The sequence below is a fragment of the Ammodytes marinus genome (genome assembly GCF_949987685.1).
Source record: "Ammodytes marinus genome assembly, chromosome: 22".
Taxonomy (NCBI): Eukaryota; Metazoa; Chordata; class Actinopteri; order Uranoscopiformes; family Ammodytidae; genus Ammodytes; species Ammodytes marinus.
This window is the reverse complement of record NC_137226.1, coordinates 20,530,710-20,557,878: the sequence shown is the minus strand read 5'-3', so window position 1 is coordinate 20,557,878 and position 27,169 is coordinate 20,530,710. Positions and strand designations below refer to the sequence as shown.

The 27,169-nt window shown below is 41.3% G+C and overlaps 1 protein-coding gene across 2 annotated transcripts; it reads left to right on the top strand.

Annotated features, from left to right (window-relative positions):
* Nucleotides 1–1,740: 1,740 nt before the first annotated feature.
* On the top strand, nt 1,741–27,169 carry slc26a5 (solute carrier family 26 member 5). Of its 2 annotated transcripts, XM_080051232.1 has the most exons (18): nt 1,741–1,907; nt 2,726–3,035; nt 3,800–3,939; nt 6,653–6,763; nt 9,929–10,110; nt 10,374–10,538; nt 11,152–11,387; nt 11,477–11,624; nt 11,994–12,107; nt 12,232–12,309; nt 12,563–12,658; nt 13,280–13,386; nt 14,993–15,062; nt 15,171–15,263; nt 18,003–18,107; nt 25,186–25,392; nt 25,882–25,936; nt 26,427–27,169. In XM_080051232.1, exons 2-18 carry the CDS (start codon nt 2,878–2,880, stop codon nt 26,576–26,578), a joined length of 2,217 nt encoding a protein of 738 aa, XP_079907358.1. In that variant the 5' UTR covers nt 1,741–1,907; nt 2,726–2,877; the 3' UTR covers nt 26,579–27,169. The 2 variants fall into 2 exon arrangements, with proteins under 2 accessions (XP_079907358.1, XP_079907359.1); XM_080051233.1 differs by lacking the exons at nt 1,741–1,907; nt 2,726–3,035; nt 3,800–3,939 and adding an exon at nt 4,454–4,533.

Here is a 27,169-nt window from a genome sequence, read left to right as displayed (position 1 = left end):
CCTAGTAGCCTACTCTTCTGTACATAAGAAAGAATTCATAAAATCTTTGTCTGACGTGTGGATTACAATAAGGGGGTGGTGGGTGGGGGGCAATCTCTTTTAGTTTACAATTTGTTCATCATCTGTTCAACACAGCATTGTGAATGACTTCCATAAAGATGTATTGTTCATTTTGGACCATGTGAGAATAGACAGAGCTCTATAGGGAGCCCCATGACTCATACACGTCAGAGCCTGTTGCTTTCATCATCAAAGTCCCAACCCCCAAACCGCCCAAGATCCACAACAGTTCAAGAGCACTCACTCCGACTTATAGTTTTGAGTGTAAAAATGTAGTCCCTTTGCATCAAAGGCAGAGGGCCCCATATGGTCACTGTTTGCACTGACTGACGTATTTTGTGGAAGTCAAACAGTAGAAGGTTGAAAGCAAGGATGACTCAGCCATTTCTTTCTGCTCCAGATTAGATCTTTTTTTCAGTTGGATATTTATTATGTTTTTCCCATTTGCCCCACACAAATAGGCCTACTACTGTATGATCCATATTTGGTCATTGAGCTATAACCCTGATCTGAAGATATACAGTAGGCTAACAAGTTTCCTGTAATGGTTTCCTACAGTATTTTGAATGCTGTTCTATAGTTATGATAATCGCTACCACTAAGATTATGCTCTCTTATATTATCATTTCCAGGAAATATTTTCAGTAGCATACGAGCTGTTTTTGTGAAAAATAATTGAGTAATTTTCAATATTGAGGTGTTTTTTCCGTCCGTGAGGGTTAGCCTACAGCAGAAGGCTAACATTAGCCTAGCATACAGCATACATTAGTTAAGAGTTTTGTCTCGATATTGAAAATTACTCAATACTTTTTCACCAAAACAGCTCGTATAGACAGACACGCGTCGTGGCTTTAAAGAAAGTAACGTGTATTTGTGAAAGGCATGTCGTATTATGTTTTTATTAAGTTTGTTTGCCGAATACGGGTGTCATTCAATATAAAGTGGATGGAGCGCTGTGTATTGTTTTCCCCCACGATGGGCGTGGCCTCCGATTATGACGCGTTTGGCTGCCGCTACATGATGAATATCATTTGTTCTTTGGTCTTATAAATCAATAGGCCCTCGTTATCACAAAGGTAGCCTATATATTGTTCTGTTCAGTTCATTAAAGATCAGGAGTGACTATTGTGGCGAGTGCCAAGATTCAACATGCTACTTGTTTGCTTTAACAGATTTTATAAGCAGCAAATGTCTTGACTTGTGGGTTTAGTTATGACTCATGACCTCATCATGAAGTCAAATATCCAATGAACCAGACAGATTTTTTATTTATTTATTACCTATCTTTTTATATTTTTTCTGATAATGAGATAACAGCACATATTATAAGAAATTAGTTGAAATAACTAAACTTTGTCATCTCGATAACAGGATCAAAATCAAGTGGGCACCATGGCTGTTATCTGCCTCTGTAGGCCTACATGGCTAACCTAGAAAGTACACATTTGCCACTTTTTCCATAAACCACATGTGACTTAACACAACGCCAACATCTATCGAATTTATAGTTTCAATATATAGGTTAAACTGAAACCCATTCTGGAAAGCTTTGTAAATCTAGCAAGGGAAACCAATGGGGAAACCATGGCTACGTTTGGGACTGCAAACGTGACAGTAGAGGAGCGCATGCGCGAGCTAGCCCGGAAGGTGAACAGGAATTTCAGCGTGGAGTAAGCCATCCTTCAAACACAGGCTATCTATGGTGAATGATAACAAGGGGCTGCCTTTACGTTCGTATCCTCGACGGACGTTGCCCCTGGTTAAACTTTAACTCCAAAGGTCTGTCAACCGTCTGATATTGCCCTTGGGCCGGGCATCATCCCTGAAGGAGCTGGAGAAGGCCGGAGGTGAGTACCATGTCTTCACTAGCATCTTTATGTTAGCTTAACCGTGGAGAACAGCCTCTCCTGTCATTGCGAGGAGAAGTAGAATTGAAATACTGGTTATAATATATATAATATTTTTTAACCCGAAAGTGACTGCTAGATAATTATTTTTACCTTTAACATATTTAATGTATTCACTGTTTGTCCTTTGTCAGATATCGTGTAAGCTAGCTAGTGTAATTACGGAGAGGAAAAGGGGAAGACTCGAGACCCTCAACAGTTTGTGCGTCAGGGTTGATTGAATCAGGAGAGCTGTCACGCCTGTGATTGGTCGGGTCAGCGGCTTGAGTGTAAGACTATAAAGCTGCTAAAAATTAATTTGCTTGATTTTATAACGATAATAGGAAACTGACTAATAAACAAGAGAATATGTCTGGTTACGCGTGTCTGTGTCAGTTTGAGAATACTGTGACATGTAGGTAACATTATCGGTTAATGTCTCCAAAAAGCATCATTTTTTCGGGATCAGTGATCAGTCACTTTTATTTCAGGCTAGCTTTTTTGTTTCTCGTCACGAAGATATTTTTTTAAACGTGGAGATGACACAGTTGAATACACATTGTACTTGAAACCCTACGTAGCCTACTTGACATGTCATGGCAGTTAACTTATTCAGTAACACAGTTTAACTGACAAATTGTACACCCAATGCAAAACAAATAAGCTAATTTGCCTTATCCTGTGTGTTCTTGGTTCCATAGATTGTGGAACAGGGACGTTGTTGTGCCATGTAGGCTAAATTTGACAAAAAAAAAAAACGATTCTCTTTCTTCTACTAGGAAACCTGCCGTATTTGATAGACAAATCGAAGTCTGAGCCGTGAAAGGAATGAGGATATACCGGCCAGAGCAAGGACGGGGAAGTAACAGTGGGGGAGATAAGCAAATTCACTGTATAGAAACACACACACACACTCTGACTGAATAATACCATGAGCTCTGCTGCCATGGAGCGGGAAGAAGAGGAAGAAAGTCAGCCCATGTATAGGATAGAGCGTCCGGTTTACCATGAAGGCTTGCTCCGGACACAGCTCCTCAACCGCAAAGACAACTCCACCACCATCAAACAGAGGCTGGCAAACCACTTCAGGTGCGTTTTTTAGACTTACCACAATTTACTGTCCCTCAAAAAGGAAGTAGAAATACATATTAAATAGAACACAATCACATAATTAAATTTTTTCATGTGTAAAAAAATTAAAATAAAAAATGGATGCAAAAGATATACTTTTTCATAAGAACATATTTGAGAAATATGCATTTGATTAACTGATAGATTTGATCGAGATGTACCCATCACCATCGACAATACTTTTAATAATGGATCAAACATGTAGTTGATATGCTCAAATGCCCCAAATTTGCTCAGTTGGGAAGACTTTACTTTTCTTTGTTTGTACAGTAGCCCATTCCCATTATGAATGCTTGGTGTTTTATTACATCATCAATCATTAATTGATTAATGATTGATGTATTTCCTTCTTCATCGGGCTGATTAATCATTAAGTCTATCAAATGTCAGAAAAAGTGAAAACGCCCACCGCAAATAAAACCCAACGTGGTATAATCAATCTTCCAATCTTGCATCGTCTGAAGAACAATTGTGCAAAGCAGAAGCCTACAATTTAAGAGCTGGATTCAGTTTCAGTTTGACAATGCACTTAACGGTAATTTACCTAAACGAAGAATAAATGAACAAAATAAATAGATTGACTAGTGATACATTCTAGTCAGTTGTTAACTCATCATTTCAGCACCACTAAAAGGTTTTTGCTACATTTCATGCATGAAAAGTCTTCATTATTATTTTTTTATTGCTAAATGATAAGCCAATCCACCTGTCTCCTTTCATAGGTGTTCATCAGAGAAGGCCAGGGCGGCAGTGTTCAGCTTCCTGCCCATTCTAACATGGCTGCCATCCTATCCGGTCAAGCAGTACCTGTTCTCAGATGTGGTCTCAGGTCTCAGCACAGGAGTGGTGCAGCTCCCTCAAGGTCAGTGCCCTGCAGCCCCAGAAACATGACTATCACTATTCATTTATGTTACATGAATGCCTAAGAACATTAAGTTAAAGCCAGTAATGCTATGTATTCCAATGCTTTGTTTGGTAGTGTAACCGTGGTAACCCTATTTTAGGTAAAGAACAGTTGCTCTAGGTTCGGGAGGAGCTGAGTGAATAAACCATTGACGACACATGAAACCACCAGACAAAATATGTTGTAAATATTAACTTTTACTCCCAAAGAGCGCTTTGTCACAAGAAAATAAAATAAAGTTTCCTCTCTTATATAAGACAATTTAACAGACAATATCTCACAGTGAAATACACAGATTGCTTGAAAGGTTCTAAAGTGTTCATCTGAATTTCTTATCAGTTCCAACTTCTCTGAAATGTTCCTCTGAATTGCTTATCAGTTCCAACTCCTCTGAGATGTTCCTCTGAATTGCTTATCAGTTCCAACTCCTCTGGATGAGAAGCTGCTCGATGGTTCAAGGGTAGCTCGCCATCTCCTTTGTCCAGGAGAATTCAGAATCCAATTTAATCCAACGAAAAAACCCAGCCTGTACAAAACAAGGCTATTACTATTGTAAGTCATGAAATCACTTATGGCCATTATGAATATTCACAACTCAGTTCCAAATTCTACTGTAATTCAATAGTGATCAACTTATGAATTTTTTAGCATTTTAACCATGAATTATGATTAAACATTTCTTATCTCATTTTCAAAACATGAACTATATGATATCCATCATAAACCTCACATTTACATTTAAGCATATAGCACAAATGTTCAATTGTCCCTTCAAACATTCTACATATTAATATTAACACTAACTGTGCACAATGTCACAGCTACACTGCATGTTTTCAGCATATTGCCCAAATCAAAATACAAAAATGAATAAATCAAGCACTGTGATAAAATAATGTAACTATGACTTATTTTTACTCTTTAAATGCAACAAAGGCTGCTTTAACTACAGCATTAACACTTATTTGTACATGAATAAAGAAACCACATGCTTTATATAACACACATGGATAACACACCAGTAATTATATTAGCCCATTAGCCATGTATCGGCAGGCAACACAGGTCTGTGCTATAAATAGCATTAGCCGTATCGGCAGGGAACACCTGTTACTATAAATAGCCATAGCCCAAGTTCTTAAAACTCACCGAAACAATGCTAGAAACAGTTAACCTCCGACACACGGGCCGTCCTCCAACTCCTCAGACAGACAACACGAAGGCATACGCTCTAGCCTCACTCACGTCTGCAGTTTAACTTTTATAAATCAATTTTATCTCTGTGTGCATCAATATCGTCTCATTCTCTGTTGAAGTTTTCTTTTTTCTGTCATGGAGGCGGAACTTAAAGGCACAACGAGTAAGATGGCACGTTGGCGTCCCCTTTGGACAAAAGCGGTAGTATTTTTACGACGCCCGCTGTCGCAAATGCTCGTGCCAGGCGCGCGAGTGTGAACTGAGAAGGGCGCAATATAGTGCATGTACGTGTGTTGAAAGTGTGAGGACTCTTTTCGGCTCCGTGAGAGTGGTTTTGACACTGCATCAACTAATGCCAGTCAGTACACACCTGATTGCAATGAGTTGATGCAGCAGCGTCACCTAACTACCCTCTCTCACGGAGCTGTGTCCTCACAGAAAGCGAATGAAAGAGAGACGGCAGTTTGTATGGATCACGATGAGGTAATGTGTTTGTGTTGTTGATGTAAATAATGACTATTTCAGATAATGGTTATCTGATGATGGTGAAGCAAAGCAAACGTTGTGTTAGTACCAACCGCTCATTCATTTAGGAGTAAACAGTCTAGTTTCGCTCTCGTGAAATTGTATACACGTTGCTTGGCAACGTCCTCGTCCCGCCCGTAGTCACTCTCTCTTTTCGCTTTTCTTCATTGCATTCTCTTTTTTTCTTTGATGGTTCAGCCTCGTTACCAGTCATTGTGACGACAAATAACTGTCTCAAACAAGGCTCCCGCTCCCCTTCCCTCACCTAGAGGGATAGGCTTCTCAAATCACGCTGCAGCGCCACACTGAAATCTGCAACCAATACGGATATGTGACCATAGAGCCTGCACGAGCGAACCGAAAATCGGACTGGGTGTGCGACCAGACCAAAAGCAGTAATAAAAACTATATAAAAACGTCTTTCTTTGCACTGATGGTCCCGTTTGCTGTTAAAGGTAATTTATGATTATCAGAGGAAACATGAGGCTGTTTAAAAGATATTTAAATGTTACTCGTAGCCGCTTTAACTTAACCATCCAATGAGCAGTCTCTATTCCTTGTCATAACCAATCAACCGCCTCAATGCAAGACCAACATTGATTGACAAGCTATTTAAGTGAATAGGAATGATGGAAATAAAATAATAACTAAATAAGCATATATAATGATGTATTATGATGATCTTATCAACGGGGTTATGGGCATTTATTTATTTATGTTAACCCATTTTTGTCACTGGGTTACAGTAGCAACACGCTTGTCACCTAGAATGGGTTAAATAGTGGGAATGGCCGACTGCCAACTCCTGAGGCTCCGCTTTCGGCTTCACACTGTGTTTGTTTTACTATCACTGCAGCTCTGAGGTTGTGATGCAATGGCTTGGCTTCTGGGACAGTGTACTGTAAACTGTATTGACATGCCCCCCCCCCTCCTCTCCTCTGCTCCACAGGTCTAGCCTATGCTATGCTGGCGGCCGTGCCTCCAGTCTACGGCCTATACTCTTCATTCTACCCAGTCCTGCTCTACACCTTCTTTGGCACGTCCAGGCACATATCAGTGGGTGAGCAATTAAAATAAAGCTTTTGGGCTATAAATCCCCCTTTCAAAAACAAGCTTTGATAGGTTGAAAAGAAAAATCAAAGCAGCCCAAGAAACTTAAAGCAGCCCTTTTTTTTGGTTACCTTATGTACTCGTGGCTATGGTTCACCAAGATAACATTATAGATTTTGGCAATGCATTTTGCAATAGACTGTTTGCCTGGCTCTGCTCCCTCACTACATTACTGTCAAATGGCTGTCTCTATAGCTTTCCATTCTCACTTGCACATGTGCCGTATAAAATGGTCACAGGCTGATTTTCATTTAATGAAACATGTTTGTAAGCACTGGGTCTGAAAGGAACCACCCTCGATCTTACTATCTCCTAGGGGTGGGAAAAATAATCGATTTTCCGATTAATCGCGATTCTCTCTCGAACGATTCCGAATCGATTCATAAAAATTAATAATCGATTTATAAAAATTAAAAAAATACTTTTTACTAGTATTTAATATTAGTATTTCCTGCGCCACTGCGCATGCACACCACACAAGTGCGAGTTGTTAAAAGTGGCGACAAAAGGGCAGAGAGCAGCAAACCCATATGACCTGCACTGGCTTTGTGTCTGTTTACGTTTTTGTATGAGAGCTGAATTCCAAGCCAAACTTTTTACACAATGTGTTGAAATGACATAGAAAATAATAGAATAGAAATCCTATAGAAACATGATTCACAAGAGTAGAAAGAAAATTAAACTGAATCGGTTTAGTTTTTACATACTTCCATATTGTGTTGAAAGCTGCATTGATTATTGCACTGTTCATAGAAAGTCATATTTGTGACAAGAAAAGCTTTTTCTCTAATACAATATTAGAGAAGGTAATTCATCTGTTGATTGTATTTAAGGATCATCACAAAAGTAGGAAGTGATTAGCAAACTCTGAGTAGCAAACTCAGATGTGTATATAAATATATTTTTGAAAATCACACATAGGTATACTATGTACGTAAAAAAAGAATTGCATTGAGATGTATTGAGAATCGATTTTGAATCGAATCATTGACCTCGGAATCGAATCGTGAGGTGCCAAGAGATTCCCACCCCTACTATCTCCCATTGATTTTTTTTGGTTTTAAAAAAAAATGTTGACGATGTTTTATTATGTGCATGTCATTAAAGATCATTTGATTCAGAAAGAGATGAACATTTGTAAACTAATATTTCTAGAAAAGGGATTTTTGTGGTGTCCTGATCCTGTGCTGTATGCTGTTAAGTTGTAGTCGGTCAGTGGCACAATACTGCTCTAAGTTTTGTCTATCAATTAACTATCTCAACAAGTTAGATATTCGTCTGAATGAAAAAGCTAAAACACCAAGTTCTCTTTAAAGGCCTACTTCACCGGTGGGAATATGAAGGTGTATTGAATTCTGAGATCCTATGTAGTATAAATGTGCAATTTTTTAAAAAATTGGTTCATCCTAGCCTGAGAAAAGGCAGATAGAGTGTTTTATGGTCTCACTGTCTAACCCTACATGTGATGTCACAGTAAGAGAAATGTAGGGTTAGACAGTGAGACTATAAAACACTCTATCTGTCTTTTCTCAGGCTAGGATGAACCAATTTAATTTTTTTTTTGCACATTTATACTACATATTCCCACCGGTGAAGTAGGCCTTTAAGACAGTGTGTGTGAAGGACATTTTTTCACTCCAATGTGTGAACCGTGTCCTCATCTGACATCAGCGGCGCAATTGTGATTGCAGGTTGCGGTGGAAATCATGATCCCTTTTGACAGAGAGCAAGGACGATTTATTGTGCAGCTGGTCACATGCTGGGCAAGATGGCATTTGCACTCAAAGGGACACACACACCAAAAAATGTGTAGTGCATGAGGGTTCATATCATGCACCAGAGTGTTACACTGGACATGGTGATACTGTCTGTAGGACTAAGGTCCTCCATGAGTCAGATGAAATGGTGTTTGACATAGGACTGTGTTTGTTTAGGTGTTGCTTCTCTGCATTTTTCTGTAGTGAGGGCAAACACTGATAAGAGTGTCTGAACCAATGATATACAGTGGACATTTGGCATAATGTTCAAATGCAGAGCCAAGCTTCACATACATTTTCTTTCTATAGAAACACATTCCTGTAGGAAGGTGTGTGTTTGGGGTTTGGAAGAAGACTTGGTTAAAAGAGCATATTTCACTTTTGTATGATTTTGAGATGAGAAAAGTTTTAAGAATAATAATGTAGTCGAAGAGGTCCACTTGTTAAAAAGTTCACTGGACATAAGTTAACTGTTGCCAATGTCAACAGGGCTTCATCTTTTCATAGTACTACCAAGCGTTTGCAACAATATTTGAAAGGAATGTATCCTTGTCCAGGCCCATGTTGTCATGTTAAATGGTTATCCTAGTCTAAATGAATGGTGGTACATTAAGGCAGTCAGTGGTCTTTTCACTCAGCCAGGTTGCTCTCCACAGTCAGTGCCAAGAACAGGAAGATGAACTCAAACTGCCAACCATCTCTCGCTAAAGGTTCACACACTTCAATTAATCCAGAATAAGAGGAGGTTTGATGTGCTCTCTGCGGTCCACAGTTGACGTGAGCAGTAGGATTGTGAAATTTGGATGACCCCTCTCCCCACCCAGCTGACTACTTTCTTTCCAGGAATTGGCTCCAACTAGTCGTGTCCAATGTCAGCACTGAACTTTAAAGCCCATCTGACTAAAGGGCAAGTAACTATAAAACACACCTGCTCAACCTTTTTAAACAAAAGATCTGAAGTGGACAACAGGAAGAATGTTGGCTTCACTGTAAAATGGAATATGCCCAAAATACTGTCTAGTTAGCAGGTCGCTGTGGAAATGTTGATCTCTTAAAGGTCACACATGCTCATTTTCAGGTTTGAAATGGGGAGTCATACTTTGGGAGTCTCTAGTCACACCATGGACCCATATTACTGTTGTAAAACTAATGAAAAGGTGCATTTTTCGTAATGGGGGACCTTTAACCTCTGGCAGGGAGCAAACAGGGCAGCTGTTGAAGTGCTGGGCAAGATGTCCTCTGAAAAGCACAGAATAATAATGCTACTGTAACTGTACAGAACCAAGCCGGGTGAATAGGAGGTACTCCCACGAGTCAGCTGTAAACAAAGTGCTCCTCTCATGTGTTTTGATCTTCAGGCACCTTTGCGGTGATAAGTCTGATGATCGGGGGTGTTGCGGTGAGGGAGGCTCCAGACTCCATGTTCTACGTCATGGCTGCCAACGGGTCCAACGCGTCTGTAGTCCTGGACGTGGAGGCACGTGATGCCCGGAGGGTGCAGGTGGCCGTGGTGCTCACCACCCTGGTGGGAATCATCCAGGTCAGCCTCCAAAACAACCGTCACACTCAGCCACACACTGAAAACTGATGTTCTGTTCTGTGTTGTGTCACAGTAAAGTGATACAGCCTGGCAAAATCTTCTCACGCTCAAAAAAATAAATAATCACTGTTTACCCAAAGCAGCAGGATATGGGAACCACTGTTTATGTATCCACACCTTCATTCAATGTTTATATTTGAAACCAAACCATTTAGCCTTTTCCTATTTCTTGCTTTCTTAAATATTTTTCTAATTTCTTCCAGTTTGTCCTAGGTCTTCTCAGGTTTGGTTTTGTGGCGATCTACCTCAGCGAGCCCCTGGTGCGAGGCTTCACCACAGCAGCAGCCGTGCATGTGGTGGTCTCTCAGCTCAAGTACCTGCTGGGGGTGAAAACGCAGCGCTTCAGCGGGCCCCTCGCTGCTATTTATGTGAGTTTTGCGTAGGGATGGGACTGATCCCATAACCATATCTGGTCCAATATGGCTGCAATCCACTCATCACTTAACGGACTGAGGCCACCAATACACTTACCGATCCAAATTCCATTTTCTATTAAAAAAAGGACAAATTTCATAGTCTGTTTTTTTTAATATGGTTTTTTAACTATGAAATAAAAATCCTATTTTAAGACCATATACATACGTCATATAGCCATTGTTAAAAATAATGAAGTCATTCAAAAATTTTGCAAATTCATCTACTGTAGTTCCAATTTCTTTGTCTCCAAAAGGCAGAGCCTTAATAATTTTTTGGCATAATATCACCATCAACCAAAATATTGGAGCACCTTGGTAATCTGAGTTGTTACAGTGCATGACACATAATCGCATGGATACCTGTTCAATTCAAACTGGCAAACTATGTTTCCTGTCTACTCTCTAGTATTTTACTCTTCATAAAAGGCAAAAATGCCCCACGAAATATCTTTTATTTTATCTTTTTGATTGGAACATTTTATTTTATTACCTTTTTATTTCTGGGTCTGTTTTTGTTGTGTGCTTGGTACAGTAAAATAAAAGCTCCTCTTTCTCATTGTCTCAGAGCGTCCAGGCGGTATTCAGTGACATCACCAGCACCAATGTGTCCACGCTGATCCTGGGCGTCTGCTGCTTGGTCTTCCTCTACGGGATCAAAGACCTCAACGAGCGCTTCAAGAAGAAACTGCCAATCCCCATCCCTGGAGAGATCATCGTGGTGATCGTGTCCACGGGCGTCTCCTACGGCATGTCCTTATCCAACCAGTACCAGGTGGACGTGGTGGGGAAGATACCAACAGGGTAGGTTTTATTATTCATTTGTCATTTCTTTGGGGGGCTTGTTTCTTGTTCTGCATGTGCTACTGGAGTTCTGTTCTGTGTTTTTCCAGGCTTCTCCCTCCTGCCCTCCCAAATTTCTCTCTCTTGCCAAGTTTGGTCACTGACTCCTTCGCTGTGGCCATTGTAGGATTCTCCATGGGCATCTCACTGGCCAAGACCTTTGCCCTGAAGCACGGCTACAGCGTGGACGGCAACCAGGTGAGTGTGGACACGTGAGGAGCTGCTGATGAGTCAAAGGGCTGAAGTAACGTTGTCATAGGCCACGCACGCTAAGCAACCGGGCTACAGTTGGCCTCCATTTTAAAAAGTCCATTTAATCAAACGTCTTTCTAAAAGATAAAACCTGGTTTCTTTTCTGTAATCGAGGCAGGGGATAAGAGTGGCTAAAGATATCCCAAACAGAATTACTTGGGACAAAGATTTATTTTCAAGAACAAGCTTGATATTGTAATAGAGCGAATGTAGCGTATGTATTCACTGTCTAACTAGATGTACAACAGGTTCACATTTAAATTCCATTGAATTAACTTTAATGTCCTAAACCCCGAATCCTTTTGTGTGTTTCAGGAGCTGATCGCCCTCGGTCTGTGTAACTTCGTCAGCTCTTTCTTCCAAACCTTCGCCATCACCTGCTCCATGTCCAGGAGCCTGGTGCAGGAGAGCACTGGTGGAAAAACACAGGTGACACACACACACACACACACATACACAATTTCACTACAGGAGTCTGACTTGATTTAAATTGATGCTGTAAAATCATGATTAATAGCAGAGATAACGTTGACAGTTATCGCTGTGTTTGTAGATTGCAGGCCTGCTGGCGTCTATGGTGGTGCTGCTGGTAGTGGTGGCCATTGGTTTTGTCTTCCAGCCTCTCCCTCAGGTGGGTAATGCTGTTAAAACATGATGATGCACTGCTTCCTGTCTGGCAGCTTAATGGGCGTCACAGGTGGCGCCGCGGACACTTTTATTTCCCTATCAGTCTGTTTGAACAAACAATGGTCCGACAGCTCCACGGGTACACAGATCGAATCACGCAAGGCAGCTAATGCATCATGAATTCAAAAGCCGCTCGGAGTCTTTTTTTTCTAATGTGTTTCTCTTAAATGGTTTGTTCTTCCGCTCTGTTTCTGCAGACTGCGCTGGCTGCTATCATCATGGTCAACCTGCTGGGCATGTTCAAACAGTTCAGGGACATTCCTACTCTGTGGAGGACCAGCAAGATCGAACTGGTCAGTCCGCCAAAGTCAAACTCAATATCCAAATGTTGCTTTGAAGTGTAGGTCTAAAGGCAGCAATTCACACTTTTGTGATTGGCTCTGATTTAAACTGGAGGCTTTTTCAACACATCACTGACTTGAGTGTGTAATAGTGTTAGAGACTGTGCCTATTCATTTAAGTAGAGGGCATTTGTATGTGTCTTTTCAGGTGCAAGACAAACCCCCCCCCCCCCTCCCCCAGACACATTTAAGAAAGGACAAGAAAATACATGGCAATTAATGTAATCAGTGTTCAGTTTACCTCCATGGTCCACCCTGGAAAAAGAATCCATGGTGTGATTGTACACCTTTAATCCCCTCTCTAATTTGAGTGTACAGACACTTTTTAACATTGTTGAGAAAGATACAAAGTAGTAGAGTAGAGTTTCAGATACCAATAGATCATTGTCAGAGGAAATGTGGTTCCCCTCTTCCATCTTACATTACATCACATGTCAGAGATTTTTTTTTTCAGTGAAACAAAACGTTTCATTTCCTCTCAAAATGAGGATGTAGCCTTCTCATGCAGTACTACTTTGTTTTCAGTAATAATATATATTATATTGAGTTTCTTCCCTTTTTTCTCTCTCTCAGGCCATCTGGCTGGTAGCATTCGTAGCGTCTGTGCTGTTGGGTCTGGATTACGGCCTCCTGGTTGCCATCACCTTCGCCATACTAACGGTCATCTACAGAACACAGAGGTACTTGTAATAAGCTGCTTGTGTTAAGTCTGAATGGGTTTTTATTCACTGAATAAATGTATGCCTGGTTGTTTCCACTGAGCAGCCCAGTTTGGTGCGGCATGGTAAACCTTGATCTGGCTTGCGTGCCGTGGTTTATTATTATTATTATTTTATATTATTTATTATTCTTTCGGACAATTCCACCAATACACAATTTTCTCTTTCATATCTTCATACATCTTACTTTGTGTTGTCTGAAGGGTGACGGAAGAAGCCAAAGGCTTATCAGGTCCCGCCCCCATTTTCATCAGATTCGGATTTAGATACACAGATACACAGTTATTGTTTCAGAAAATTATAAAAAAATAAAATAAAACAAACAATAAAAAAAATAAGGAAAAAAAAAAAACAGACGCGTGTTTTGAAATTGCGCAAACTGCAACTCCCTTTGACATCTTTATCAAGTTCATTCCACAGCTTAATACCCTGGCCAGGACACACCAGTCCGACTCGTTCCGACAACCCAAAAAATGGAGTCGCCGTTTCAGGAAGCTCCAGTCTTCCCGTCGCGGCCAAAAAACACACCGAGACGACTGCTTATTTTCCGTACGCTCTGCGCTTGCGCGGGACGTAATGTCTCTACAACAGCAGGCGGCGCTAATCTTTATTGTGGCCCGAAAAAATACGAAAGCCGGAAATGATGGGACAGCTCTCTAGAGCATAAACATAGATATAAATGCGTATTTATATTTATGGACCATAAGAGCACAATTTTTAGCAGAGAGTGTCGAGCATGGTGTCGAGCAGTCAACAAGGGTTGATGCATGTGAGTACTCTCAAAACGAAACGAACAAACACATTAAAACGATGGCTAGCTGTTGTTAGCTGTTTGTGCTACCCGCCTCTCTTCCGGGCTTCACTGATTCGCTAGCCCTCCACCAATCAAATTGCTCCAAATGAAAGACAGTCGGCTCAAAACAAGCCCGACGACCTCTACGTCGGCCGACGTCACGGCACACACCAAACAGATTCGTGTCCCGACCCCCTACCGACACTACGACGGCGATTATCTGGCCGGTGTGTCCTGGCCTTTACAGAAATCGAAAAGGATCTAAGTGTGGTCCGTATATTTTTCTCAGTGAATTTTCCTTTTCTTCTTAAATCATGTGAAACTCCTCTTTCTTCAAACATTACTTGTAAACTGTTAGGAAGGCTTTTTTTTGAAGCCTTGTAAATAATTTGTACGGTGTGGTAATCACGTAATTTGAGAATTCTACCTTCAATAAAGAAGTTATTAGTGTGTGCCCTGTAATTGGCTTGGTATATAATTCTTATTGCTTTTTTTTGAAGAATCTCCAAGGGGTGCAATTTACCTTTGTAAGTGTTTCCCCACACCTCAGCACAGTAAAGCAGATGTGGGGAAACCAAACTCCAGTATAATGTTAGTAAAGCCTTTTGATTGAAAACATGTTGTGCTTTCCACAGTATAGAAATACTCCTGGCTATTTTGCCCCTGAGATGGCTAACTTGTTGTTTCCAGCTTAAGTTCAGTGTCTTAAGATTGAGATGAGTTGAGCTGTTAACACCCAGTTTTCCTGACCTTTTTTTCCTTTTGGTCTTCCAGCCCTCAAAGTGGCGTCCTGGGTCATGTTCCGGGCACAGGCCTGTACTGTGATGTGGATGAGTATGAAGAGGTGAGTATCTGTTTAGAACGCTAGAATGTCTGAACCCAAGGCTAAACATTTCCCACGGAGTGTGTTGGTGTGAACTCTGAACGTCTGCCACTGCCGTTTTCTTCCCAGGCCACTGAATACGAGGGGATTAAGATTTTCTACTCCAACTCTTCAATCTACTTTGCCAACAGTGACCTGTATGTGAACGCACTCAAGGAGAAGGTAATCCTAGACCCTGTGGGCAGTGGTGTAGTGGTGCCTGGAGAAGTGGGTATACTCTAAGTTGTACTGCGCGCGCATCCGCTTTTGCCGGTCCTATATTTCCCATAATTGCGCTGCCTCACACAGCCACTCCTGAGTAGTGGTCCAACACAGGCCTAATGCATGAATAGCCTATAAGATATTAGAGAGCGTAGCTGGCAGAACGGCTATATGTTTAGCCTCCGTGTCCGCTCCATTTACAGCCATTAGTGCGAGTGGGGGGGGGGGGGAGGGGGGTTCACTGTCCTGACAGCTGACTGCCGCTACGGTCTGCCGGACCATCACTGTTTGCACAGTAGGCTAAATAGGGAGACGTAGGTGGGGACCCTGGACCTTCTAGGGGGGTCAGGGGGAATGCTCCCCCGGAAGAAAAAAATGCAACCTTTTAAAGTAAAATTCATCAATCTGGTGCACTTTGAGAAGAAAACTGCATGCAACCAGGCCCAGGGGCCCAAGGGCTCAGGGGGGCCCTAAGCCAGAGATACTGATAGTAACTTTACATGTCGCATTGTCAAAGAGCTCAGTCACTCATGTCAATAACAGCCTAGGGTCCAAAAAGGAATAGGAAATAAATCATCATGGCCCCTAGCAGGTGAAAAATAGAAAAGCAAGTGCAAAACAAAAGCATTATTAGCTATGTCTTATGGGCTTCATAAGGGGCCTCTAAGGCCCCCACACACATACAGGAATAAGCTTTATACGTGTAAATTCTATACTGTTCATAAAAAGTAGCTTTCCACCCTGTATCTGTTGCAATGGGCCCCTCCATCATATAACATGGGTCTGCAGACCAATCTACTGAAATGTTTTTACAGTTGAAGAGTAAAGAGTGCTGCCTGTTTAAGAAAAATAATGTTCCTTCTGCAGCTCAAGATTTGATTTAAATCTAAATTTTCCTCTGAAAGTGCATCAGATTGATGCATTTTACTTTAAATCTCATAATCCGTCTATGAACCAACTGGTTTCCACAATCTTTTTTATTTTTGCGGGGAGCATGCACAAGCATTATTCATAGAAAAAAAAATGTGGGGGCCCCCCACAGGGTCTTGAAACGGGCCCCGAGATCGTTAAGACCGCCCCTGCACGCTTGCCGCCTTCTCTCTGCCCGCTCGCCTCTCTATTGAGAATGCATTAGTGGGCGAAACAAACGCCTCGGCCCGTGTGAAAAGGCCTGAACTACTGAACGAAGGAAATCAAATGAGGTTCTGGCATTTTCCCCAAAAAACGGGACAAATTGTGTCCCGGGAGAGATTTTTCTTTTCCCGGGACAGCTGGTGAAAAAAAGAGAACAATTTCGGGGAAAACCGGACGGGTGGCAACAAGTCCCGCAGTCGCGGCCGTTAGAAGTGGGTATACGCAATGTCGCCTGAAAAATAAGTGGGTATACGCCGTATACCTGCGTATACCCCCCACTACACCACTGCCTGTGGGAGTCAGTCAGTGTGTGTGTGTGTGTGTGTGTGTGTGTGTGTGTGTGTGTGTGTGTGTGTGTGTGTGTGTGTGTGTGTGTGTGTGTGTGTGTGTGTGTGTGTGTGTGTGTGTGTGTGTGTGTGTGTGTGTGTGTGTGTGTGTGTGTGTGTGTGTGTGTGTGTGTTTTGTATGTATGTATGTATGTGTGTGTGTGTGCGTGTGTTTTGTATGTTTATAAAGAACTGTAAAACATCTCGTTGGCCCTAAGCGAACTCTGCTAAGGGGTCGGTCTACCTGACCTTAAAAGCCATGTCAACTATTTGCTAATGTCACAGAGTCAAACCTAAAAACAATATGTAATAGAATATTTTCTTTAGAATCTTAGTACAGGTGAATATTAACATAGACACTTAACATAGACACACGTACAACTTAACATAGACACACAAACAACTTAACATAGACACACGTACAATTTAACAAAACAATCTGGATAATGAAAGATGCCACATGATGTTGGTTTGGGACCGTGGTGGTGGAGTCAATAGGTCCAAGCTCTTTGACCGGACACAGGGAAATAAATAGCAGGACATTTGAAATGAATGAAGTTATAGTTAGATTGCAGCACTCCCTTTCCATTGGGGTGGATGTTTTCCCTCATCAGTTTTCATTACATTTATTTCATTATTGTACTGAGTGGCTCTCTCATTTTTAGCCAAACCAACAAGACAATCAAAAACTGTCTTATCTTTCCATTTAATAAATCAAACACCTTTTTTAAAATAAAATGCTACAACAAAAACCAGCGATTGGGAAAAAAAAAATGCATGTTACTTTCCTGAGCAGGTTAACATTTGGAACCGTATCCAAGCTCAAAATAAAGTATAATGTCCTTTTGAGCAGCTCTACTCTACGACAGGTCTGCTTACAGTCCCCAGAGTTAGGACTAAACGAGGAGAAGCAGCTTTTAGTTTTTATGCACCAAATATCTGGAACAAACTCCCAGAGAACTTGAGGTCTGCTGCAACTCTCAGCTCTTTTGAATCAACTCTGAATACTTTTCTGTTTCCATTTTAACCTTTAATTTTATATAAATGTTATTCATTCGCTTTTAAATGTTTTATTCATTCGCTTTTCTGATGTGTGTTGTGTATTTTAATCTTGCCCCTGTAAAGCACTTTGAGTGGCCTTGTGTCTGAATTGTGCTATATAAATAAACTTGCCTTGCGTTGCCTTACTCTAGTAAAGGTTCCACTGACATGTTCGCAACCATTGTTGGTGTGCTTACAGACTGGAGTAAACCCTGTGCACTTACAAGCCGCCCTGAAAGCCCAAAAGAAACAGATAGAGAAGGCCAACGGCAGCCACAGCTCTCCACTGAAGATCTGTGCCAAGGTGAGTCCTCTTTGTTCCTGTCTCTCCCTGTCCTGTTTGCACGGTACACAGCCGAATGTACAGTATGTACCTGTAGAATGGTTCACCTGTCGGTCACACGCAGCTGAAATATTTGTTCAGTATGTACAGACAGTGTACATACGGTTTTGACGCTGCTCTGTACATATTTACTATATTGATTACTACTAGATACTGCTATATTTTAGCCTATTCAGTAACCACTCCACATTTTTGCTCAACTGTTTATAATCAAACTGATAGCAATCCACTTCAATTCTATTTTCATATTTGAAGTTTATTTTTTAGTTCTATTTGTCCCTTAGAGAGAGAGGAGAGCAGAGAATAGTAGCATACTTAGCTTGTTTAAGTCCTGTTATACTATTTATCAATAAAATCAGGGGGAAATATCATTTTCATTTTCCTTTATTTAACCTCGAAAGATCAATTGAGGGGTGACCCTCTTTTACAATGACGTCGAGTTTGTACAGATACACAATATACAATGAGAATACATAACAAGTTTACACACACACACACACACACACAGACAACAACAATTTAAAACATTCAGATCAATTGAATGAGAGACATAATAGCCTAATTAAAACAGTTACAAGTGTATAGGGGCTGATTCAAAATAATAATTTTAAATTGGTTAACAGTTATGAGTGTATTTATTTTAATTGTATGTTGTAGGCTGTTCCAGGAGTCAGGGGCACTATGGCTAAAAGCGGTTTTACCAAGCTCAGACCGGGCATAGGGGACATATAACATGAGCATGTCAGTTGAGCGGGTTTGATAAAGCCCATCTGAAATAAGCAGCATTTCTGTCAAATATAGTGGTAGCTTTCCAGTCAGAGCTTTATATATAAAAATATGCCAATGTGCATCACGTCTCTCCTTAAGGGAGGACCACCCAACCTTTTCATATAAAACACAATGGTGTGTATCATAAGCATCTCCTGTAATGAATCTCAAAGCAGAGTGAAATACAGAGTCTAGGAGTTTAAGGCATGAACGAGATGCATGCCGATAAACCACATCACCGTAATCAAGGACAGACATAAAAACTGCCTCAATAATCCTTTTCCTACTGAACAACGGGAAGGTGGCTTTATTCCTATAAAAATAGCCACTCTTTTGTCGGAGACGACAGACAAGATTTTTTATGTGAAATGTAAAAGAGAGTTTTTCATCTATCCAGATGCCAAGATATTTATATTCAGTGACTCTTTCAATATGAGATCCATTATTTGTGTGAATAATAAGATCATTAAAATGTGTAATTCTTGCTCTGGAAAAGCACATATATTTTGTTTTTTCTATATTAAGGACAAGCCTGAGGTCCACTAGACAGTTCTGCAGGGTGTTAAAAGAGCTCTGTAGGTTCTGAACAGATTGTTGCACTGAATCAGAAATGCAATACAGTACTGTGTCGTCCGCATACAAATGGGCATGGCAGTTTTGTAGTGATGAAACAATGTTATTGATGTAAATTGTGAATAGGACTGGACCTAAAATTGAGCCCTGCGGAACACCATTTGTAACTGTTAAAAACTCAGTTTGGTAGCTTCCCAGCTTAACTGACTGCTGTCTATCAGAGAGATAGTCCCTAAACCAGCTACATGTAGAATAATCAAAACCAATTTCATGCAGCCTCTCTAAAAGCAAATGGTGATCTAAAGTACAGTCATATGAAAAAGTTTGGGAACCCCTCTCAGCCGGCATTATAATTGACTCTGCTTTCACAAAAAAAACATAAAAGTGGTATGTCTTTAATTTACCAGGAACAGCTAAGTACTGGGATGTTTTCCAAACAAAGATTTTTTGAAAAGCAGTATTTGGTTGTATGAAATAAAATAAAATGTGAAAAACTGGCTGTGCAAAAATATAGGAACCCTTGTGGTTTTGTTGATTTTAATGCCTGTAACAGCATGTAAAACTGATGACTTTAAACACAAAGTTGGTTGGATTATGTTGTTAAGCCTTGAACCTCATAGAAATGTCTGTTTAATCATGAGAAAATGTATTTTAGGTGCCTAAATGCAAGTTGCACTTCTCTTTGACTCTCTGCTGAAGTGAGACAGAATGGGATCATCAAAACAGGTCCCAAAAGATCTGAAAAACAAAGATTGTTCATTGTCATGGTTTAGGGGAAGGCTGCAAGAAGCTTTCCCAAAGGTTTCAATTGTCAATTTCGACTGTAGGGAACGTTGTCAGGAAATGGAAGGACACAGGCATAGTGGCAGTTAAACCCAGGCATGGCAGACCAAGAAAAAAACAGGAGCGGCATAGGTGGAGGATTGTGAGAATGGTTGCACACAACCCACAGATCACCTCCAAAGACCTGCAAGAACATCTGGCTGCAGATTGTGTATCTGTACATGGTTCTACAATTCAGCGCAATTTGCAACAAAACATCTGCTTTTTATAAAGACCAAATAACTTAATTTTTGTCTCATCAGTCCAAAGCATTTTCTTCCAATATGAATCTGGCTTGTCTAAATGAGCTTTTGCATACTCCATGCAACTGTATCTGTGGCGTGGGCGCAGAAAGGGCTTCCTTCTCATCACCCGGCCGTACAGATGTTTTGGTGCAAATTGCACTGAATTGTAGAACCATGTACAGATACACAATCTGCAGCCAGATGTTCTTGCAGGTCTTTGGAGGTGATCTTTGGGTTGTGTGCAACCATTCTCACAATCCGCCGCATATGCCGCTCTTGTACTTTTCTTGGTCTGCTAGACCTGGGTTTAACTGCAACTGTGCCTGTGTCCTTCCATTCCCTGACAACGTTCCTTACAGTAGAAATTGACAATTGAAACCTTTGGGAAAGCTTCTTGTAGCCTTCCCCTAAACCATGACAATGAATAATCTTTGTTTTTAAGATCTTTTGGGAGCTGTTTTGATGATCGCATTCTGCCTCACTTCTGCAGAGAGTCAAAGAGAAGTAGAACTTGCATTTAGGCACCTAAAATACCTTTTATCATGATTAAACAGACCTTTATATGAGGTTCAAGGCTTAACAACATAATCCAACCAATTTTGTGTTTAAAGTCCTCAGTTTTACATGCTGTTACAGGCATTACAATCAGCAAGACCACAAGGGTTCCCATATTTTTGCACAGCCAGTTTTTCACATTTTATTTAATTTCATAAAACTAAATACTGCTTTTCAAAAAATCTTTGTTTGGAAAACATCCCAGTACTTAGCTGTTCCTGGTAAATTAAAGACATAACACTTTTATCTTTTTTGTGTGAAAGCAGAGTCAATTATAATGCCGGCTGAGAGGGGTTCCCAAACTTTTTCATATGACTGTATCAAAAGCTTTTGACAGATCAACAAAAAGTGCTGCACAGTGCATTTTTTTATCGATAGCTGTAACAATGTTGTCTAAGACCAAAGTGACAGCAGATACAGTACTGTGGCCTGCCCTAAAACCAGATTGAAATGGACTCAAAATGGAAGCACTGGATAAAAAGGATTTCAACTGAGTATTAATGACTGATTCTAGAATTTTTGCCAGACATGGGAGTTTGGAAATTGGCCTGTAATTGTTAAGATCACTTTTGTCACCCCCTTTATGTAATGGAATGACGTGAGCTTTTTTCCAGACTTTAGGAACAATACCAGAGGAGATGGAAAGATTAAAAATATGGGTTATTTGTTTTGATATGATAAGTGCAGAGAGATTTATTGAAAATGGGTCCAAATTGTCCTCTCCCATGTACTTCCTGGGGTTGATGGCAAGAAGCGCATCTATAACAATACTTGTTGGGACTTGAACAAGGCTGAAAAGAGGAGTTTTAGAGACAGGTGGTATGCTATTTTTATTTCTCGTGGTGGTAGGCGTAGAAGGCGTAGATACTCCATTGTGAAAGAGTTTACCAGCAGCTATAAAGTGTTTATTGAAAGCTAAACCAATTTCTTTCTGATCATTTAAAATCTGATCATTTATTTTTAACTGACTGGGAACAGTGCTAGAATTGTTTTTGTTATAATTCACAGCCTTCCAAAATAGTGCAGGGTTGGAGTAGCAGTTTGAAATTAGTTCGAGGTAGTAGTCTGATTTAGCTTTCCTAACCATGGATATGCACCTATTTCTGATTTGTCTGAAAGCAGTCCACTTGGAGTTTTCACCAGAGCGTCTAGCTAGGGACCATGCTTTATTTCTCTCTGCAAATATATCGGACAATTCATTTGTGAACCAGGGGTTTGATCTATTTTTTACTCTGTGCTTTTTAAGGGGTGCATGCTTGTTCAAAATGGAGGAGAAAGTATTGGTGAAAAATTCTAAGGCCAATTCCACATCAGATATTTCACTTGTGAGATGAATGTCACTTTGATAGAGTTCATTTAAAAATGCTTGCTCGTTAAAACCTTTAAAATTACGCTTAATGATGATTTTGGGTTGAGATTTTTTAAGATGAATACTTCTGATACAGGCCACCGGGCAGTGATCACTGATTCCAAGCTCAAAGACACCAGCAGAAACTATTTTATTGCTTTGATTTGATAATATTAAATCGATCAAAGTTGATTTTGCTGGGTTTTTTAGATTAGGTCTTGTGGGCTCAGTTATTATTTGTGTAAGATTTAGGTTGCAACATATTTCTTTAAAAGGCTCAGAGGCACCAGAAAGCCAGTCAATGTTAAAATCACCCATCATAATGACCTCTCTATTTACATATGGAGAGATTAAATGTGCTAGCTCACTCAAGGAGCTATTTACTGCTGAAGGGGGCCTGTACACACCAATTACAATAAAACAATCATTTAACGATAAAGACAATTCCAAAGCAATAAATTCAAAGCAGCTTCGAACAGAGACAGCATGTAGTAATGATACAGAATAATGTGATTTAACATAGACAGCCACTCCCCCACCCCGTGTGGTCCTGTCTATTCTGAATAAACTATAATCATTTATTGCCACCATAGAGTCATGTGTACTGCTCTTCAACCATGATTCAGTCAGAACCAAGACATCTGGGTCAGCCTGAGATACTAAGATGTTAACATGGTCTAATTTATTGTGCTGAAGCAAACTTCTTATGTTTAAGTGAAGAAAACCCAAACCCTTTCTTGTTTTGAGGATGTTTGGTGAGTTTAGCTTTGATATGCTCATGTCCAGGTTATCAACAGCGGGGTGGTCCAACACAATTGACCTATTACACATAATAGGTACATTTTTCAAGTTACTTGTAATCCCAAGTGGTCTGTGGCGTGACCTGTAAGATCTATGAGGAGGGATTAATGATGATCTGACAGACTGACATACAGGGATTGGGTGAGTTTTTATAGTAATGGATGTTCCAGGCCTGGAGGGGGCGCTAGATGCATGGGGACTAGTGGTCATGGAGGCTGTGTCACGTGAGCTAACTACCTCTTGACTGACCAGGTGTGGAGATAGTCAATCATGCTGGACAGAGTTTGCAAGAGGAGTGACGCTAGGAACCGATTTTATTGTTAAGAGCATATTGCTGGCCAGAAGATGTTTCCCTTGTTTGTTTAAATGCTGGCCATTTCCACCATCGCTGGCAAAGAAAGACGGTCTGTTCCAGAAAACGTTAAAATTGTCGACAAAGGGAATGCCCATGGAGAGACAATACTGTTTGAGCCAAACATGAAGTTGGCGTGCGCGGCTGAATTTGATGTCACCAAATCGAGGGGAAGGAATGGGACCAGAGACGATACATTGTTTCCCAGCGGTCAGGACGGAATCGATTAGGGCTTTAAAATCAGTTTTAAGACTTTCTGACTTTTCTGACTTATGGTCATTTGAGCCGATATGTGTCACGACCATAGATGCAGCGGGATTACTGTGGATAATGTGTGGTAGCACTGAGTTGATGTGGGATACCTGGGCACCGGGATAGCAGAAGGTCTCCGCCCTCGGCAGGAGAACTTGTCGGACCATGGATGAGCCAATGAGGAGGCACTGGAGCTCCGCTGCTCGGCCCTGCTGCGCTGCAGAGCAACCAGGTGAAGGCCGGGCTGGATCATTAGCCTGCAGTGTTGATGCCCGCGGTCCAGAGCGGCAAAGTTGCGTAGGTTGAGCCGGGCGTCTGGTGGATCCTTCTGATCGTCTGATGATGGCATCCTGCAGCATCCTGCGTCGGTTCTCTCCCGTGTTGGAACGACGAGACGTCTGGGAAACACCGGCCACAGGTGGAGAGGAGACAGCGGCGGCGTAGGAAGCGGCGGCGGGCAGCGAAGTGACAGCGGAGGAAGAGGAGGCGGCGGGTATCGGAACAGTGGAGGGGTAGGACGTGGTGGCGCGTGCCAGGGCAGTGGTGGTATCCCTGTCCACAGGTGAACCGTGGCCAACTGGACGTGGCTGGAACCGGGGAGGAGAGCTAGAGCCATTTGCCATTGATGGAAACTCCTGTAGGCTCATAACTTCGAATCTGTTGCCAAGCTCCAGGCGCTGCGGTGTTGGGGGAGTCCGCGGACGACCACAATGTTTACCCTTGCGGGCTGTTAACCAATTTATCGGTTTAACAGGGGTCGAGCTCAGCGGGAATTGTCCATCCCCTTTGTTGACAGTCGCTGCCAGCTTAGGTTTTGCACCAAGTAGACTCCACTGATCGTTGGGTATGGCTAACACGGGCCCGGGCACAGTGACAGGAGAAGAGGATCCCACAATGGCGGAGCCGGGCCACGGGAGAGTAGGATCATCGCCTGCCATGCAGAGGGAGCCGCAACAATAATAATAATCAATTTATTTTCTATCTCTAATAATAAATAGAAAATAAAATTCATGTCTTTACTCTCACATAAAGAATATCCAACATTATGGTGCGATGAATGGAAATAATTCCACTAGAATTAGTTTTTTATTCTTTTAAAATCTCTTTTCATGTAAAAAAACATCTTAGATTATTACTTATTAACTTATGTTCATGTCCGCTGTCAACCCCCCACCCCAAGTAGTCTAGGTTCTCCACAGTACAAAACCTGGCCATTTCCACCATTGCCCATGTATCAAAACATATACTCAAAAATTACGACTTGAAAATGCCTCTTGGCTTGAATGAACTTGTTAAAAATGTGCCTCTTTGCTTGGTTCCCAGTACAAGGATAAGGGAGTGACCCATGAGGTGTTGTCCCTTAACCTTGTGGAGGGAGAGCAGTGTAACGGTGGACCAGGGGACAGACAAAGTGAGACAGACGTGGAGGAAGCCCTCTGCCTCAAACCTCTCAGCAGTGTCCACTCCATCATACTGGACTGGACGCCCGCTAGCTTCATAGACTCAGTGGGAGCCAAAGCCATCAAACAGGTGCTTTTATATATATTTTTGTATTAGCAGAAGCTAGCTTCAACAAGTACGGACTTTACAGTACATGCAGCTCTTTAAAGCCCTACTTCACCAGTTGGAATATGAAGGTGTATTGAACTCGGAGATCCTATTTAGTATAAATGTGCAAAAAAAATTTAATTGGATCATCTTAGCCAGAGAAAAGGCAGAAAGAGTGTTTTATGGTCTCACTGTCTAACCCTACAGTTTCCTTACTGTGACATCATAGTAAGGGTTAGGATTAACAGGACAGCTGGGCCAAGGGAAGACTAAGGGAAGACTGAGGGAAGAAAAACCTCATTCATTATATTATAATAGTTATTTTATAATGATAGAACGCTGGTTCCGTATGGGTGAAGTATTCCTTTAAGTTATACTCCTGTGCTGTTGTGGAATGCTTGTAAAAACAGGTACTTAGCTGGATTAGGTTTTCTTACCCTCAGTGAGTGAATCAGTGTCTGTCCTCCACAGGTTATTAAAGAATATGCAGCGGTGGATGTTGGAGTGGTCATAGCCGGCTGCAGCAGTAAGTAATCACTGACTCTTATCTGTTTTGTTTTTTAAGCACAACTGTAGTCCAGCAGTAGCAGGTTTCTGTCATTTATTGAATCTGGACATCTAGAAAACAGTCCCTTTTTATGAATAGTAGTCACTGTTTACTTTTATATGCATGGGGCTTTGATGGTATAGTTACCCATCAGCCACCACAGTAGCTAATGTTCTTCTTTCACCGCAGACGGTACAGTCAAGACTTGCACACCACTGTTTGTAGCATAATGGCATAATACAAGGCATAGAGCTGATAATTATATGGAGGATCAATAATAATGTGTCATAATTTATCTCTTTTATTGTCCACTAACAGCAAGTAGCGGCTTTATTTAGATACGTACTTTTGCAAGGCTGTAATCAGGTTCCTTTTTAATAGTATGGTAAAGACTAATGTAAAAAAAATGATCAAATGCTATCACTATGAAAACCCAGATGTGATCTTGTGATCTCTGCTCTCTAACCAGGAAACCTACTGTTTGAGATGGACAGATTGCAGTTCTTCACCGGCGTCATGACTCCAGAGATGGTGTTCCCAACGGTCCATGACGCTGTGCTTGGCTGTCGACGCTCTAAGCCCCGCCCATCTGCTGTTCCAGCCAATGAAACCACCACTTAGGAGATGACACCGACGAATGACAGCAGACCCGGGAGTCGCTGTGCCAACATGCCAGAGAGAGATGAACTGAACAATCATTCATATTGAATAGACACGTGCTTGTAGCCCCAGGTGGATTGTTTCCCCCCCCCCTCTCCTGTCGAGAAGCTCTCCGGAGCATGCCAATGTTGTTAAATGAAAAGTGTCCAGAGTAGGGGAGACATAAGGCACTTTGTAACAAGGCTTTCATCCAATCAGAAACTCAGGATGGAGGTTCTAGACGACATTCCCACAGCCTTATTCCTCTGCATTCTCTTTCTCTGGGATCTATTAGTTGCACTATTAAGTCTTTTTGTAGTTCTGTTGAAGTTGCCACTGCTCTGCTGGGAAAAGTAGTTTCTGCTGCTCTAAATGATCTTGCTAGGAGGATTTCTGTAAGAGTGTAGTTTGTGTCTTATCATGCTGGGGTCAAATGTGTAATGTTACTGAGATTTGAGTATATTTTCCAATATTATGTATTTAAACCATGAAAAAAAAAACTGTCAGTGTGTTACAGTACGTTTTCACTTTGAACCTGAGTGCAACACTAATGTAGTATTGTATGTTTGTCTG

What these genes read in the sequence shown, in the direction of transcription:
- slc26a5 (XM_080051232.1), top strand. Translation starts at nt 2,878, where the DNA reads ATGAGCTCTGCTGCCATGGAGCGGGAAGAAGAGGAAGAAAGTCAGCCC. An exon ending in AGTGGTGCAGCTCCCTCAAG is followed by an intron (nt 3,940 to 6,652) that starts GTCAGTGCCCTG and finishes TCTGCTCCACAG; the next exon opens with GTCTAGCCTATGCTATGCTG. An exon ending in GAGCCAAAGCCATCAAACAG is followed by an intron (nt 25,393 to 25,881) that starts GTGCTTTTATAT and finishes TGTCCTCCACAG; the next exon opens with GTTATTAAAGAATATGCAGC.